Below are 14387 nucleotides of genomic sequence, written 5' to 3' on the forward strand. Positions count from 1 at the left end.
CTCGTTACTTGTACGCGCGTCTCTCCCGTGCTTCGCTCGAACGGTACTCGTGTGTGCACCTGTGTGGATGTACGCGTGCAACGTAAACGTATATCAATCTGTGTATATTTACTCGTATAAACCGCTCCCTAGTCTCATTCCTCGCGCAGGACTCCTAAGTTACTTTTCGTAGTTGTATTCTGAAACCCTACGATCTATACGATAGTCTTATACAGTCTCGGCTGTACTATTAATTACCATGTATTACATCATAATTCAGTAGGCATTACACATAATATATAGATAATCATTAGTGTGGCTTTCTCTCAATCCCCCCTCCCTCCCTCTCTATCTCCCCTCTCCGTAGTAAAACATATAACGATAGCAGCTGAGCGAGACGCAATTATCGGCAAATGTGACGAGAGCGTTGAACACTTAAAGCGCTTAAACGAGTACAATTCAATGTGCCTCCCTGTACGTGCATTTCTCTTAACAGCTCGTTCCCTTGAACAACGAAATACAAATTAAAACCAGTCGACTGAAGGTAAACGAAATAAGGATTACAAATTAAAAATAAACGACCAAGACGGAACTCTGCCGATCGAGTTCGGAGCACACATATACCGAACGAGACTCGTGACCGACTAATCGAACTCGATCCAACGAAATTTTTATCCCAAGTACTACCCAAGTAGGTCCGAAAGCGTCTCGTTAATTTTACCGTAGACCAAAGACCACCGATCGCAACGCGCAACGACCGAGGTATCAAAATTCTAGAACTGGACGCGTCCGGAAATTTGGACTGAATTCGTTTCATTTTTTTTTTCTTCTTTTTTTTTTTCTTGAGATAATTCGACACCCTTCGCAGTCGTCGGCCGGAACGCCTCTTTAAAGAATCGACCAATTTGGTCCACTTTGGAACACTTTCGAATCGACCGGCCTTCCTCGATTGCCCCGTCGATTGCCTAATAAATATCGAGTATTCTTTTTTTTTCTTTTTCTTTTCCCTTTCTCAACAAAGAGGAAGCCTTTCGTTTTGTCACCCAACGGCTCGTCAGGGACCGCCGCGATCTCGCTTTCTTCGTTTTTCGCCTTTTTCCACCGTCCCCTCCTTTCTCCTTCCGGTTCCTCGGCCGCGAGGACCGGAACGAAACGAAACCCCGAGTTATGCATAATTGCGTGTACGCTTGTATCTAGGTCTTCGGTGTCGGGGAGTATATACATGGAACGTACGACCATGTACGGAGTGTTCGCGCGAGTGCAACGCGTATACGCGATCGGTTGCGCGTTTAACGCGTCCGCACGTCCTCTCTTCCTTCCCTCCGCTCTCTCACTCTCGCGCGTTTCTTTCCACGTTCAAAGACACGATTTCCCCCCCCCCCCCTCCGTCACTTTCCTTCGCGTTTATGTACAACCAGTATTCCGTTTCGTTATTTCATACCCCTTAGGAAACGCGTTCTATCCGCACGTTAGGATATATACATATACACGCCCACACACACGCACACACTCGCTCACTCTCATATATGTATACATTATAACCTCCGTAATTCTCGTACAATAATTATTAAATAGCTAATAAAATTATACATTTATATATAGTATATATAATATATATATATATATATTCTTGCAGTAATAACAAAGTCGCGCGACGCTTTCGTTTCTCGCTAAATAAAAATGTGCAGCCTGAAGGTCGTCGCCTGCGCCTCGCGAGGATTTTTCAGTCGTCCGCCCTCTCCGTATCTCTGGTTTATATATCCCATTTGATCGAGATTTGCGTACCTTAACCCGCGAAAAAGCGATTCGCGACCCGTGACCAACGAAAGAAAATCAATCCCCATCCCAGGTCCGCGATTCTCACGCCCCGAGGTTCTGGCAAACATATCGTCTGTCGGATTTCCGTCCTTGTCGCCGGATCCGCGACTTTTATCGCCGATTCCTCTTCCACCCTCCCTTTCGACTGTTCATTTCCGCTCGATTCCACTTAACGCCCCGACTCCGATGGCAGGAAAATTGCAAAACCGACGGTAATTACCGAAACCATCGGATAGACGACGATACGTACAAGCGGAGTCTCGTTGTTCCGGTCGCACGCGATCGACGTATGGGGTTTATCGAACGAACCGGCCACCCCCTGTAGGTCGTTTGTCAAATGGCGGGTGCCTCGACGGAACTCGCGAGGAAGACCCAAATCTCGGAATTCACCCGAAAGCCATCCTCAATCAAAGGCGGCTCAACGAAACTCGAAAAGAAACCCGGTAGGGTTGCGAGTACTCCCAAAAATACGACGCGGAAAAACTCGAGTCTGGCTGCGCGAAAAGAAGAAAAGAAAAAAGAACCAAACAAAGCAAAAAGAACCGGGTGGCACCGCTCGCGCCCCCCTACAAGTTAGACCGGGGGTCTTTCCGAAGAAGTAGGAACCCCGAGAAATGAATAAACGAGGAACCATTTTTCTATCTTCAACCGGGGCGGTGTAGCCCCCGCGATTCAGGGTAACGCGGACTCGGGAGATTAACCGCGATCGATGGAATCCTTATCGTAGAGGCGAGCCGACAATCACGCTTTATGGGGGGACACGAAACCGCGTCGATGAGCCCCGGCTCCGCGGATCGTATTCCGCCATCGGATCAACCACCGGGGACCGCGGTGTCCAATGAAAACGGAAGGAACTCGGAGCCGAAGATTCGGCCCTTTGGATTTCCCGTCGACCGGGCTTCGCAGGGTCCGGTCGAGGTGGAAAAAGCCTTTTCCCGACTGACCGGTCGGGAGGCTCGGCGAAATTCGGCCCGCGCTCGGGAAAGGGGGCCCACCGGAGGTCGATCAAGGCCGCACCGGAAGTAAAAGCGAGTCGCGCGAAGCCGGAAGCCCGGAGAGGAAATCCGGGACGCGCGTTCCTCGCGCTAGCCGTCGAAGCGTTCCCTTTCTCGCGAGCGCGCGCCGGTGCCCGGGGGGGCGCGCATAGGTGGACGGGCGCACCGGCTGGCTTCTTAGCGTTAACGCGATACCTGAAAAACCAGTTTGCGGGCTTTTTATTAGGTCTTACTTTCGCTCGCGACCGAGCCAAGTAACGGGGTCACCAGTCGATATCGAGCCGAGCGGGTAGAGATCGCCTAGCCGGGGCCCCGGGTCTCTCCTCTCCGAGCGCGCCTTCGGCGGCCGGCTCACTCTCTCTCTCTCCCTCGCTCCAAGTATTAAATAATTACGATATCTAATAAAGAGGGTTACGCAAACGCGGCGCAAAAGGGACCGGGAGACGCGCTCCTTCCCTCCCTACTCCGGACCGACGGAAGCCACCCCGGTCGACCGCGACGATAGTCGCCTCCTTCGGGGACAATCGAGGATCGGGAAGGGACTCAAGAGTCTCGTATGGCTCTCCCGCGAAGGTACGAGATTCAGGCTGCAGCGTCTCGGGCCTCTCCGAGGGGTCCACGACTCGCGAGCGGCCGCCCGCCAGGAGGGAATGCTCGAGATCCGCGTATCGCGTCGCCCTCGCCCGACCCCGTGTACGGTTCGTTTCTTTAAACCTTAAACGTAGTACCTAAATGAAATGTGTTCACAGCCACACATTAATGATCTAGCGGGCGCGGACGCGTGCCCCCTTCGTCCCGCCGAGACGCGACGCGACGCGACCCGGCACCGAGGCCAACAAAATCGCGTCGGAGATACAAGGGTGGGCTTGACGTGGGCGGGGGGTATGCGCGGGGAGTGTGTGTGTACGTGGGTGTATGCGGGTGTTTCCGTGTCGCGTGGCCACCGACGCGATTCCCCGTCCTCGGGTCCCATCGCGGCTACCTCGAGCGGAGCCTCGGGGGGTCCTCGCGGGTCCTCGGTCCTCGGGCTCGAGGGGCCCCTCACGAGGAGCAGGCCATCCAGGAGTTGCAGGTGGTGCAGGTGTAGCAGGCGGTGGGGACGACGGGCGCGTAGTAGTAGCCGTTGGCGTAGACGTAGGTGGGCGGAGGCGGCGGGGCGGCGGGGGCCGAGGCGGGGGTGGCCTGCGAGAGCCGCTGCTGCTCCTGGCACAGGACCTGGTAGGCCAGGCTCTCGATGAGCCCCAGGGTCTGCCGCCGCTCGTGGCCCATCAGACAGACCGTCGACTCCTCGACGACGCCGTGCAGGAGCGTCAAGTATCGGTACTTGAGGGCCTCCTCCTCGGGGCCGACGAAGTGGTTCCACAGGTAGTTCTCCAGCTTGGCCCGCTGCTGCCCGATGTCGGGGAAGTCGATGAAGAACCGGGAGCACATGTACCGCTCGAGGGTCTTGATGTAGTCGGGCTGCGAGGGCTCGTACATCTTGACCAGGAGGTTGCAGTACTTGAGCAGGCCGCCGCCCCGGATCTCCTCCGGGTGCCTCGTCGAGATCAGCTTCTTGTGGAGGTGGTAGAGGGCCTCCCGGAAGTCCCCGTAGACGGACTCGCCGACCACGGTCGGGTAGAAGTTCTCGCCGATGGGCAGCTTGCTGCACTCGTAGAAGAGCAGCAGCGAGTCCAGGACGATCTGGAAGGAGTCGACCGAGAACTCGAACTGCCGCCTCATAGAGTCGACGAACTTGAGCTCGACGTTCCGGTGGCCCCGCGAGTTGCCCAGGGAGATCAGGGACCAGCGGTCCCCGTCGTTGTTCACCTTGACCATCTTCCCCACGTAGGCCTCCTTCAGGCTGCAGGTGGTGATGCGCTTGCGACTGACGCCCTCGGGCAGCAGGTCGAAGAGCGAGCCGAGGACGGCCGCCTTCACGCGGTCGTAGTCGCGCCCGCTCGAGAGCTCGACCGCGAAGATGAGGTCCAGGTCGTTGTAGGGCTGCGACTCGGTCGCCAGGACGTGGGAGGCGGCGCCGCCGTTCAGCCGGATGTCCCGCACCCGCATGCCGGCCCCGCCGCTGCCCGGGTCGGCCTCCAGCTTGCCGCGCACCACCGTCACCAGGTCCCGCAGCCGCACCTCCAGGGTCGGGAAGTTGCCCCTGCCGTGGATGCTCACCACCTCGTTCATCACGTCGTTGAGTCGGCGCACCTGCTCGAAGCTCAGCACCGCCAGTCGCTGCTGCGCCTCCGAGTAGTCGCCGCTCGTTTTTCCGGTCCCCTGGCTACGGCCCGGGTCCTTCTTGCTCACCTGACACAGGGACTCCATCCTCGCGACGAGGCGCTGCCTCTCCTCGCCAATGTCCAGGGAGCCGCACTGCAACACGTCAAAGGCAGAGGGTCAGAGACCGTCGCTCTTCCGAATTGAAAAAAACGCGTCGCTCCCCGACGGTAACCTCACGACCGGTCTCTCTCCGCGTGACGTCTGACGGCCGACGCGGTACACGCCGCGCAAAACAAAATACGGCGTGCCAAACACGTTAAACCGATTCCCCCTCCAATTGGATAATTACCGCCGTCCTCGCGAAACGTCACCGCGTTCTCCGCTCGGCCACGGACACCCAGCGAATTCTCCGAACGTGCTCGAAACCGTCGGCTTCGACGCGTAGCGGCAAAAGAGTCGCAATTTCCCCGTCCCTCCGTCTACCCGAATCCCGCTCTAGGCTTCGAACAACAACGCTCGAGATAGAGACCGAGCTCGTTTCTCTGTAATCCGACTTGCCACGTTTGCTCGTCCCGAAAGTACCGGACGATCCTTCCCTACGACCAGGATCCTCGAAACGCCGGCAAATCTCGTTTTCCGTCACAAATCACCGCGTACCGGTAGCGGCGAGCTTCCGATACGCCCACGCCGCCTAAACCCGCGTCGCAACCCGTCGGGGAGTAAAAGGAACGACGCAGCGGGCCGTTAAATTATCTCCCGATTGACCGGAGCCCGTCCGGCTCGCGACTACGCCTTAAAGGGGAAGGAACGAACCTCTCTCGGTTACATCCACCGTCCGCGGAATCGGATCACCCTCCTTCGGAGGAACCGCGCTCCGGCCTCGAGAGCCCGGGGGAGTCCTCCGGCGATCGCGCGACGTCGCAGCCAGAGCGTGGCGCAGAGCCGCCTCTTCCCGACGTACCGCACTCCGCGAGGCGTTGCGTGCAACTGAGCGGCTCCCCGAGTGAAAGGCGCCTCACCGCCGCCGCCGCCGCTTGGCGCGCCGCCTGGCGGCCGCGAGCGCGAGCGCTCCGGTACTTTCTATGACGTCACCCGGCCGTCGACGAGAGAGCGCGCGGGGGCGTCTCAATGAACGAGGCCCGCTCCCCTCCTCCTCCTCCCCCCGCCGGGGGTTGCCGTGCCAGCGAGGGTGGGTGCGAGAGAGACGGAGCGAACGGGAGCCCCGACGCCCACGAGCCGCAGCCGAGACCCTGGGGGCCGGACCGACGGAGACGGAGAGACCGTCGACTGCGCGAGTCCGAGGGAGACTGCGCTCCCGATTGACGTGGCGCGCAACTACGTCTTTCGGGCACCGCTCGGGTCTACGTGCCGGAGGGAAGAGAGAGAGAGAGAAAGCGCGAGGCGGGAGACCCGGTGAATCTCCCGGCTCTCGGAGGAAAAAGTAGTCCTCGCGTCAATGGGAATCGCTTGGCGAAGTTGCGCAACCTCTCCTCCGCGGAATTCCCGCGACCGTAGAGAAAACGGAATCGTCCAGGCGTACGCGAGGAGATCTCGGTTCCGATTTAATTTCGGACCTAAGACAACCGGATGTTCCCGAACCACTGGGTGGAAGAGGCGCGCGCACCCTATACGGGAACCGCAAATCCGGTTCCTTGGGACGCCGAGCGGAAGGGTGCGGATTTTGACTTCGATCCGCCGGGGCGTCTCGGTATTTTCGTCGAAATCGTTTCGCGCTCCCCTAGAGATCGTCAACCGCGCGGGCGGAAGGGGGGGCGGCGCGCGTTCGTTCGCCCGGAGTGTGTGCGTGTCCTGGGAAAGTACTATCGATCCGCCGTGGCGCCATAGGTAGGTCGGTCGGTAGGGTCGACGCCTACGTCACCGGCACCCTATGGCTGCTGGACCCAGCCTTTCCGCTCGCAGCTCCCCTTTCTTTCGGCTCGTTCCGTTGAACCCGCCGACGTAAAAGCGGAGGATCGCGTACTTCCGGCCTCGAGGCCTCGCGATTCGGCATCTCCTTAATGGCCGAGGCGGCACCCCCGCGGAGAGCCCGGTCGCGCTCCGTCCCCGGATTTTCGGATTTCTGGACTTCCGGATTCCCTCCGGTACGAGTCGACGTCGAAGTAGCGACCGCGTCGTTTTCGATTCCCAAAGAAACGTCAGAGGTACCCGAAATGTCGGCGAGACCCCTTTCGACGGTTTCCTGGGAAATGGCAAGCTATCACCTGGTGAACCTTTCGACGTTCGCGCCTCCTTAGAGGCGCTCGAGAAAGTCCCTCTCTCTCTCTCTCTCCGACCTATGTCTAAGCGATACAATTAATAAAAGATGAAAAGGGAAATAAAGCACGTGCGGTGAGTATCCTCGCGGGCGAAGAAACGGAATAATTCCGTCTCCTATGTAGGGTGTGCGTGTGCGGTCCTCGCGTGTGCGGTCCTCGCGTGTGCGGGTATAAGAGCGACGCGATTCCGCGCAATTCCCGCCGAGGGCGATCGAACGCATCGACGATAGGAGAGTCGTAACTTATCGATCGTTCCGATAGCGGAATCGATATCGAAACCACGGCCGACCGGAAAAGCTCGCAAGGAAATTACGCGACGGGAGTTACGAGGAGAGTCGGTGAGGTCTGCACGACGACAACGCGCAATTCTCTTCGACCTACAGGCCAGTAGAAAGGAAACGGGTAAATAATTAATGGCGCATCGACGTGCTGAAGAATTTAACGCCGACACTTATCGCGGATCGGAGGTACGACGACGGCGGGGCACGGTGCCCCACATTCGAGCGACACCGAGCAGAGGGACGATCCAAAGTTTCTCGAGAAAGAAACGCGGGGTTTTTCGTCAACCCCCGAAAAAAGGAGCGGAACGTCCCCCGGAACCGAAGGAAAACACCGTTCCTCCCGATATTTCCCGCAGAAAGGACCAACTACGGTGGACCAGAATTTAGGAAGATCCCTCGCGGGCCGAGAGGCGGATCGGGACCACCTGTAGGAATCCGCGTCTCTCCCGCAGCGCGGTCCGGCGGAATCGCCGTTAAATTTTACTACCGCCTTTCGATCGGAGGGGAAACCCGAGTCGAACCCTTCCGCAAGGATTTCCGAATTTCCGGAACATCCGAGCCGGATCGGTCGGCCGTAAGATCCATCGACGACGTTTCTCGAGTCGCGAGGAATTCCGCGGAGTCGAGGACGGGCCCGCTCGGTCGGAAAAGTGAAACCGAAATGAATATTCGGCGGGCGTAACGCGCCGTAACGGGAAAGGAGGTCGAACCGTCTTACGAGAAGAGGACGAGGTCCCGGTTACGAGGTCGTTGCCCCCCGGCCGAAGGAACTGGCGACCGGAGAGTCGGCAAACGGGGCGGAAACGCAAACGCGACCGCGTCAAGTGGGTCGAGAAGGTGAAATCGAGGGATCTTCCCGTGGACGGCGAGATCGACGCCGCCGACGCCGTCCGCCGCGGCGGTCTCGAGAGCGAGATCGGGTAGGATAAGACCGGCTCGGCGTCGGAAAGCGCGAAGCCGTTGAGAAAGGTCAGTCCGAGGACTCGGCCGATGACTCGCGGAACGTTTCGGCCCGAACGAGTGGAGTCGCGATTTACCGTCACTCGCGCCGTTTCGCTTTCGACGTCACTTTCTCTCTCGTTCCTCTTACAAAAGCGCCCGCGTTACGCAACGCGCGTCGATACGCAACGCCGGAAAGATCCAATTTTCTCGAGAGGTGGCGAGAACCTGACGTCTCCCGGTGGCGGCCGGTCGCGGGCAGTCGCGGCCGGTCCGGAGGACACGCGCGACCCGCGCGGTCGCGTATCGGTGACAAGGTCGCCGGCGGGCGTCACGGTCGGGCGCGACCGGGCCAGATGGCGCTTCCGGGTCGCCGGGCCGAGAAGCCCTACGGTTCCGCGCCTCGAGACCTTGCCGAGGTCGACCTCTCGCGGGCTTCGCGAGAGGTCGCCCGGACGAATTCGGGAATCCGCGACCCCCGGGGCCGGAGATCGGCGGACCGCCCTTGAGAGAGGAGCCGCGGAGGAGAAAATCCCCGCGACGAGGATTACGAATCGATTCCAAGGAAAAAAAAAAAAAAAAAGAAAAAAAAACGGCAAAAACGCGGGGCGGGCGGTACCGACCGGCAATTGGTGCCGTTTAATCGCGGACTCGGTAAACGACCATTAATTCGTAACTGCCCCCTCCTTTTCTCTCCGTCTCGAGCACCGATACCGAAGGGGTTATATTCCCGCTTGATAGCGTCGCGGAGGGTTGCCGAGTATCGGTGCTATTTCCCAATTTACGCGGCCGATAATTGCCCCGCGCAACGAGAGCCGGGGATAATCGCACCTCGATTTGCCCGAGGAGCTTTTTCGAGCGACCCGGGAAATCTTATCCCATGTCAATGAACGCCGGAATAATCGGCGCCGTTTATCGCGAGCTCGCCGGGAGAAATTCGCCATGGAGTAAAATCCGGCCCCGCTCTGCCCGCCACGTTGCGCCAGAAGATGCTCTTCCTCGACGTTCCTCTTTCGGGATCAAAATCGGCCCGGGTTCTCTCGAGAGCTCGAGCCGAGCCTTCCGTTTTCCGGTCGCAAAAGAGGAGCAGCGCTCGAAAGAAAGGCCGGAAACGAGGATTCGTCCGTGACGTAAGGTCGAGGAGAGCGGGGCGAGCGGCGAGCGCCCCGGGGAACTCGAACGGAACGGTACGGAACGGAACGCGAGTTCGCCGAGATATCTCTGCCGGCGTGCACCCGAGGTCGTCGGGCCGCGAGATTATCAATCGCTGGACGCGAAACGCGCCAAAGGCGCGAAGGTTGCCACCGATCGCGTCCGATTTAGCCGCCTCCGAAGCCGAGCGATCCACGTCCCACGCGCCGCCCTCGATCGATCGATCCCGCGAATACTGCCGTAATCGATTTATCGCGCCTCGTAAAAGATTAACGGCGCCTTGGCCCCGGAAGCCTTCCTCGGAACCCCCTTTTTTACCGGTGATCCCTGTATCGTCCGATCGGGCACTCGTCTCGAAGTCGAGAGATTCGGCGGGGTCGCCTCGTTACCATAGGAACGAAAATCGAAATCAACGCCAAGTCGTTAACGAGAAGCGAGAAATCGGCGCAAGAGCGATGCACCTTGACCCCCGATTACGCCGCGGTACAACGATTCGGCGTTAATTCGGCGTTAATTCGGCGTTAATTCGAGCTCTTCCGAGTAAGCGGTTCTGCCCGTTATCAACGTTGCCGAGGAGGAAAACCGACGCCCGCCGCACGAGACGGACGTTCCGCGTATACCGATCGGTGTCAATCCGTCGCGTGAAGCGAGCGTTAAGAGAAGCGATTATCGGCCGAGTCCCTCCCCCTTGCCGATCCGGTTCCGCGGCGGGTGACGTCGCGCGTCACGTGGGAAAGCGTGGGCCCGATAAGAGCGCGGAGCGGCCTTGACTTTGGTGGAGGCGCTGCCGCGCACGCGCCGAGGGCAGAGTCCGCGAAGCGAGCGCGGCCCGGTCCATCCCTCGTCAAAGCCGATCGCGGTTATTGGCTAATTAAAATGAGCGCAACGGGGCGTCGGCGCCCGGTAGCGCGCCCCGACGACCCTCCGCGTCGCGGGGGGTCCCGGTCGATGTCGACCCCGCTCCGCGCCCGCGCGTCGCCGATTTCGCCCCGAGGCCATTCGAATCGGAACCTCCCACGCCGCTTTACGTCTCGCCCGAATCGTTTTCGAGGGTCTCCCCTCGTACTTTCCGACGCCCAAGAGCGTCGGCATCGATCAAGAATTTTTTCCCGATTTTTCCCTCGATCGGGAGTCTCCCCGACGGACTCCCGGACCTGCGTCTCCTCCGGGGCGAGATCCGAAACGTGCCGCCGCTTATCGGGGCGCGCGACCTTTTATATATATATATATATAATTCGAGGCCCGATACGAGGAGTCGCGATCGCCTTTGGAACGCCGAGCGACCTTTCCCTCTTATCGGGTGCAGCACCTTATCGATCGCGATTACGGATGTCATCTCGTATCGCTCCTCTTCGAGGTTATCGCTCCGGTTTTCGCGGCTTCTGGGACCGATACGCACCGGGGCGTCCGCACCGATTCCGCGACCCTCGTCTTCGGGAAAAGGTCCGCGGGAAAAAAAAAATCCTTATCACTCGTTCCTCGCTACGAATGGATTTTCGTCCCGCGTGTCGAGCCTCGATCGTCGCATTGGCCCGTCGCCTTTTTCGCAAGTGGCAGGTGTGTCGCCTCGGCGACTCGGAAAGAGCGAAAGAGAGGGAAAGGTGGCCGATAAATTACAAGTCGAACCTCGATCGAGTCACGAGATCCGAGTCTTGGCCTCCTTCGGCGCGAATCGCCGCGCGCGCCGATTCGCGGACGCCCGAGTCTTCCCATTTAATGTCAAGGGAACGGTCGATCTCTTTTGCAACGCACCGTTTACGCGCATCGTGGGACTCCCCTCTCCGTTGCAGGTGCACTCCGGACGAGGGCCCGAGAGGTCGCGCTTTCGCCCGAGTCGCCGCCGACTCGCCCGTTCCAGGATATCTAATCGAGGCTAAAAATACGTACCGCGATAATTAATGGGGTAACAATGGCGACTCGCACGGCGCAACTATGTCAACGCCGGAGATACATCGGCATCGGGAACCGACGCCGATTCGGCCCGAAATTTTGCGCGTCGCGAGGGAACCTGTCCGGTTGTCCAAGACGTACCAAAAGGGGACGAGAAAGGCGGACCGACCGAGTTCGGGAGAGCGAGAAGAAAAGGAAGAAGGAAGAAAAAGGAAGAAAAAGGACGAAAACGACCAACTCCGGCCTTTCCCGGTCCCAAGGCCGACCGGAGTCGACCGCGATCCGGCAAGGGACTTCGATTCGCGCCGCGCCTCGTCCTCGCGACGGAAGAAAATTTGAAATTTGGAAATTTTGCGCGTCGCGAGGGAACCTGTCCGGTTGTCCAAGACGTACCAAAAGGGGACGAGAAAGGCGGACGGACCGAGTTCGGGAGAGCGAGAAGAAAAGGAAGAAAAAGGAAGAAAAAGGACGAAAACGGCCAACTCCGGCCTTTCCCGGTCCCAAGGCCGAGCGGAGTCGACCGCGATCCGGCAAGGGACTTCGATTCGCGCCGCACCTCGTCCTCGCGACGGAAGAAAATTTGAAATTTGGAAATTTTGCGCGTCGCGAGGGAACCTGTCCGGTTGTCCAAGACGTACCAAAAGGAGGCGAGAAAGGCGAACCGACCGAGTTTGGGAGAGCGAGAAGAAAAGGAAGAAAAAAGGAGGAAAACGGCCAACTCCGGCCTTTCCCGGTCCCAAGGCCGACCGGAGTCGACCGCGATCCGGCAAGGGACTTCGATTCGCGCCGCGCCTCGTCCCCGCGACGGAAGAACCGGATTCCGCCCGGGAGGAGACTCTCGTCGCATCCGTCGCGCCTAGAGACAGAAGAAGAGATTCGAGGAAGTCGAGGACGCCGCGATTCCGCGAAGCGCGAAGAAGCCACCTCGCGGTTCCTCGAAGAACCGGTGCCACCGGGCGATTACGGATTTTCCGCCGTCCGATTGGAGGACGCGTCTAACGCGCCCGGGTTTCCGGCATCGGCGATATCGCGCCTCCTCCTTCGATCGACGAGACTCGTCCTCGAGGAGTTCCTAGGAAAGATACCCTCGTAACGAATCTCGCGATTATCCGGTATTATTTCCCGGTTGGCGCGCACTCGGCATTCCGCGCCGTTCCCACCGCGCGTCCACCTCGAGTCGCGAGCGCATGCGCGTCCACCGAGCACGTTCTAGAAGCGCCGCGACGGATCGACGGGTCCTAAAACGCAGCGGAGACGCGCGCCGCCCCCTGGCCCCGCGGGCGGAAACCGCCGACGGACGGCCGAGCGGAGGAGCGAAAGAGTCGGCGCAGGGACGAGCAAAGGGCTCCGAGAGAGACGGGGAAGGAGAGAGAGAGAGAGAAAGATCTCTCCAGAAGCCTCGGGACCGAGCCCACTCTCCCACGATTTCCCGAGTTCGCCTTTCTTCTCGGCGTCGAGGCACCCGCGGCGAGCGTTGATCTTTCCGGGCGAAGAGGAGGAAAAAGGCAAAGAGGAAAAAAGGCGCGCCGATGCCGGGGGCGGTCATCGATTTTTCCGCCGCCGATAAACAATTAACCCGATATGGAAATCGGGAGCCGTGGCTGCGTAATCGCGTTCGCTGTCCGTCTCTCTCGGTTGCGCGTAAATAGAACGAGACCAGAAATAACGTCGAACGCATATTTCGAGCGGGTTAGGTTAGGCCGGACGCGACGAACCGGCGTGCGCGCTCGCGATCCGCTTCGCCGTCGGGGCGCCGCCACCGTCGGTTAAAAACCCCGACGCGCCGTTAAACCGGCGTTCCCGGCAACCGCCTCCTCCACCTGCCCCTTTCTCCGGGAAAGAACCACGACCGCGAGGCGCTAACAAAGGAGCGAGATCCCTGCCGACGGGAGGACGCGCCAAGTAAAAAGGAGCGTCGCGACGCGGCCGACGAGAGCGTCCCGGTCGCTCGTTCGTTTTCGAATTCTTTCCCGAGGTCGAGTCTCATACTCACGTATTTCGCTGGCGAGGGCGATCTCGAGGTCCGGCTGGCCGCGCGCTCCGCTCTCGAGACGTCGGAAAGCCGCGGCGAGGGGTCTCACCGGAAACGCGCACGTAACTCGGTACTCCGCGTCTCTCCCTCTCTCCGAGGTCCTTTTCCTCGGGCGCGTCCGACGGCCGTCTCACTGGTCGCGCGCGACTCGGCCCGGACGAGGACGGTCGCGACCCGTCGTCCGGCGGCCGTCTCGCGGAGGAGTCTCGCTCGGCGGAGAGCGGAGTCGGTTACACAACGACGACGCGCGCAGTCGCCGCGGCGAACCAACTGACACTGACGGTCCGCGGCGCGGCGCGCACGCAGCGTTCGCCGAGCGCCGATTCCCCCACCGCCGGGAGGGAGAGAGAGAGATTGCCGCTTTTAGCTCGCTCCCTCGGGCCTCGCGGGAGTATCCGCGTTACTTCGCGGTTTACTTCGGTTTCGGAATTAACGAGTTACCGGACGTTTCCTTTCTCTTTTTCTCCGCCTCGTCGGAGCTCCCGACTCCCGGGGGAGTCGGGACCCGGTCCCTCGGGCTCGCGGGGCCCAGGGCCGACGGGGGACGTCCGCGCTCGTTCCCCTGCCCCGGTGCGCCCGCGGGCCGCGCGAGTAGCCGCGAGCTACGCGAGCCCGGCGGAGCCAGTAGCGGTCAGTGGCTCTCCGCTCGCGGAAGCGGTCCTCGCCGGCCACGGCGAGCGTCCCGACGCTCCTGGGGAGGGGCCCTCTCGAAATTCGACGGCTCTCCCAGGCGGGGGCGAGTCGTTTCTCGGACGAGTGGGGCGTTTCCTCCAGCTTTTCCCGCTACCCCGAAATCGTCCGAAGAAATCGACGTCGCGAG

General features: G+C 59.9%; 1 protein-coding gene across 2 annotated transcripts; it reads right to left on the reverse strand.

Moving 5' to 3' along the window:
* Positions 1-1529: 1529 nt before the first annotated feature.
* Positions 1530-13829, reverse strand: LOC105697552 (putative nucleotidyltransferase FAM46C). 2 transcript variants are annotated; one of them, XM_012420924.1, is made up of 2 exons: positions 13529-13829; positions 1530-5150 (listed from the first exon to the last, which is right to left on the reverse strand). In XM_012420924.1, exon 2 carries the CDS (start codon positions 5100-5102, stop codon positions 3834-3836), a length of 1269 nt encoding a protein of 422 aa, XP_012276347.1. In that variant the 5' UTR covers positions 5103-5150; positions 13529-13829; the 3' UTR covers positions 1530-3833. The 2 variants fall into 2 exon arrangements, with proteins under 2 accessions (XP_012276347.1, XP_012276348.1); XM_012420925.2 differs by lacking the exon at positions 13529-13829 and adding an exon at positions 5811-6023.
* Positions 13830-14387: the final 558 nt, after the last annotated feature.

Source organism: Orussus abietinus, unplaced genomic scaffold (assembly GCF_000612105.2).
Source record: "Orussus abietinus isolate OABI.00-Male unplaced genomic scaffold, Oabi_2.0 scaffold25, whole genome shotgun sequence".
In the NCBI taxonomy this organism is placed as follows: Eukaryota; Metazoa; Arthropoda; class Insecta; order Hymenoptera; family Orussidae; genus Orussus; species Orussus abietinus.

What these genes read in the sequence shown, in the direction of transcription:
- LOC105697552 (XM_012420924.1), bottom strand. Translation starts at nt 5,102, where the DNA reads ATGGAGTCCCTGTGTCAGGTGAGCAAGAAGGACCCGGGCCGTAGCCAG.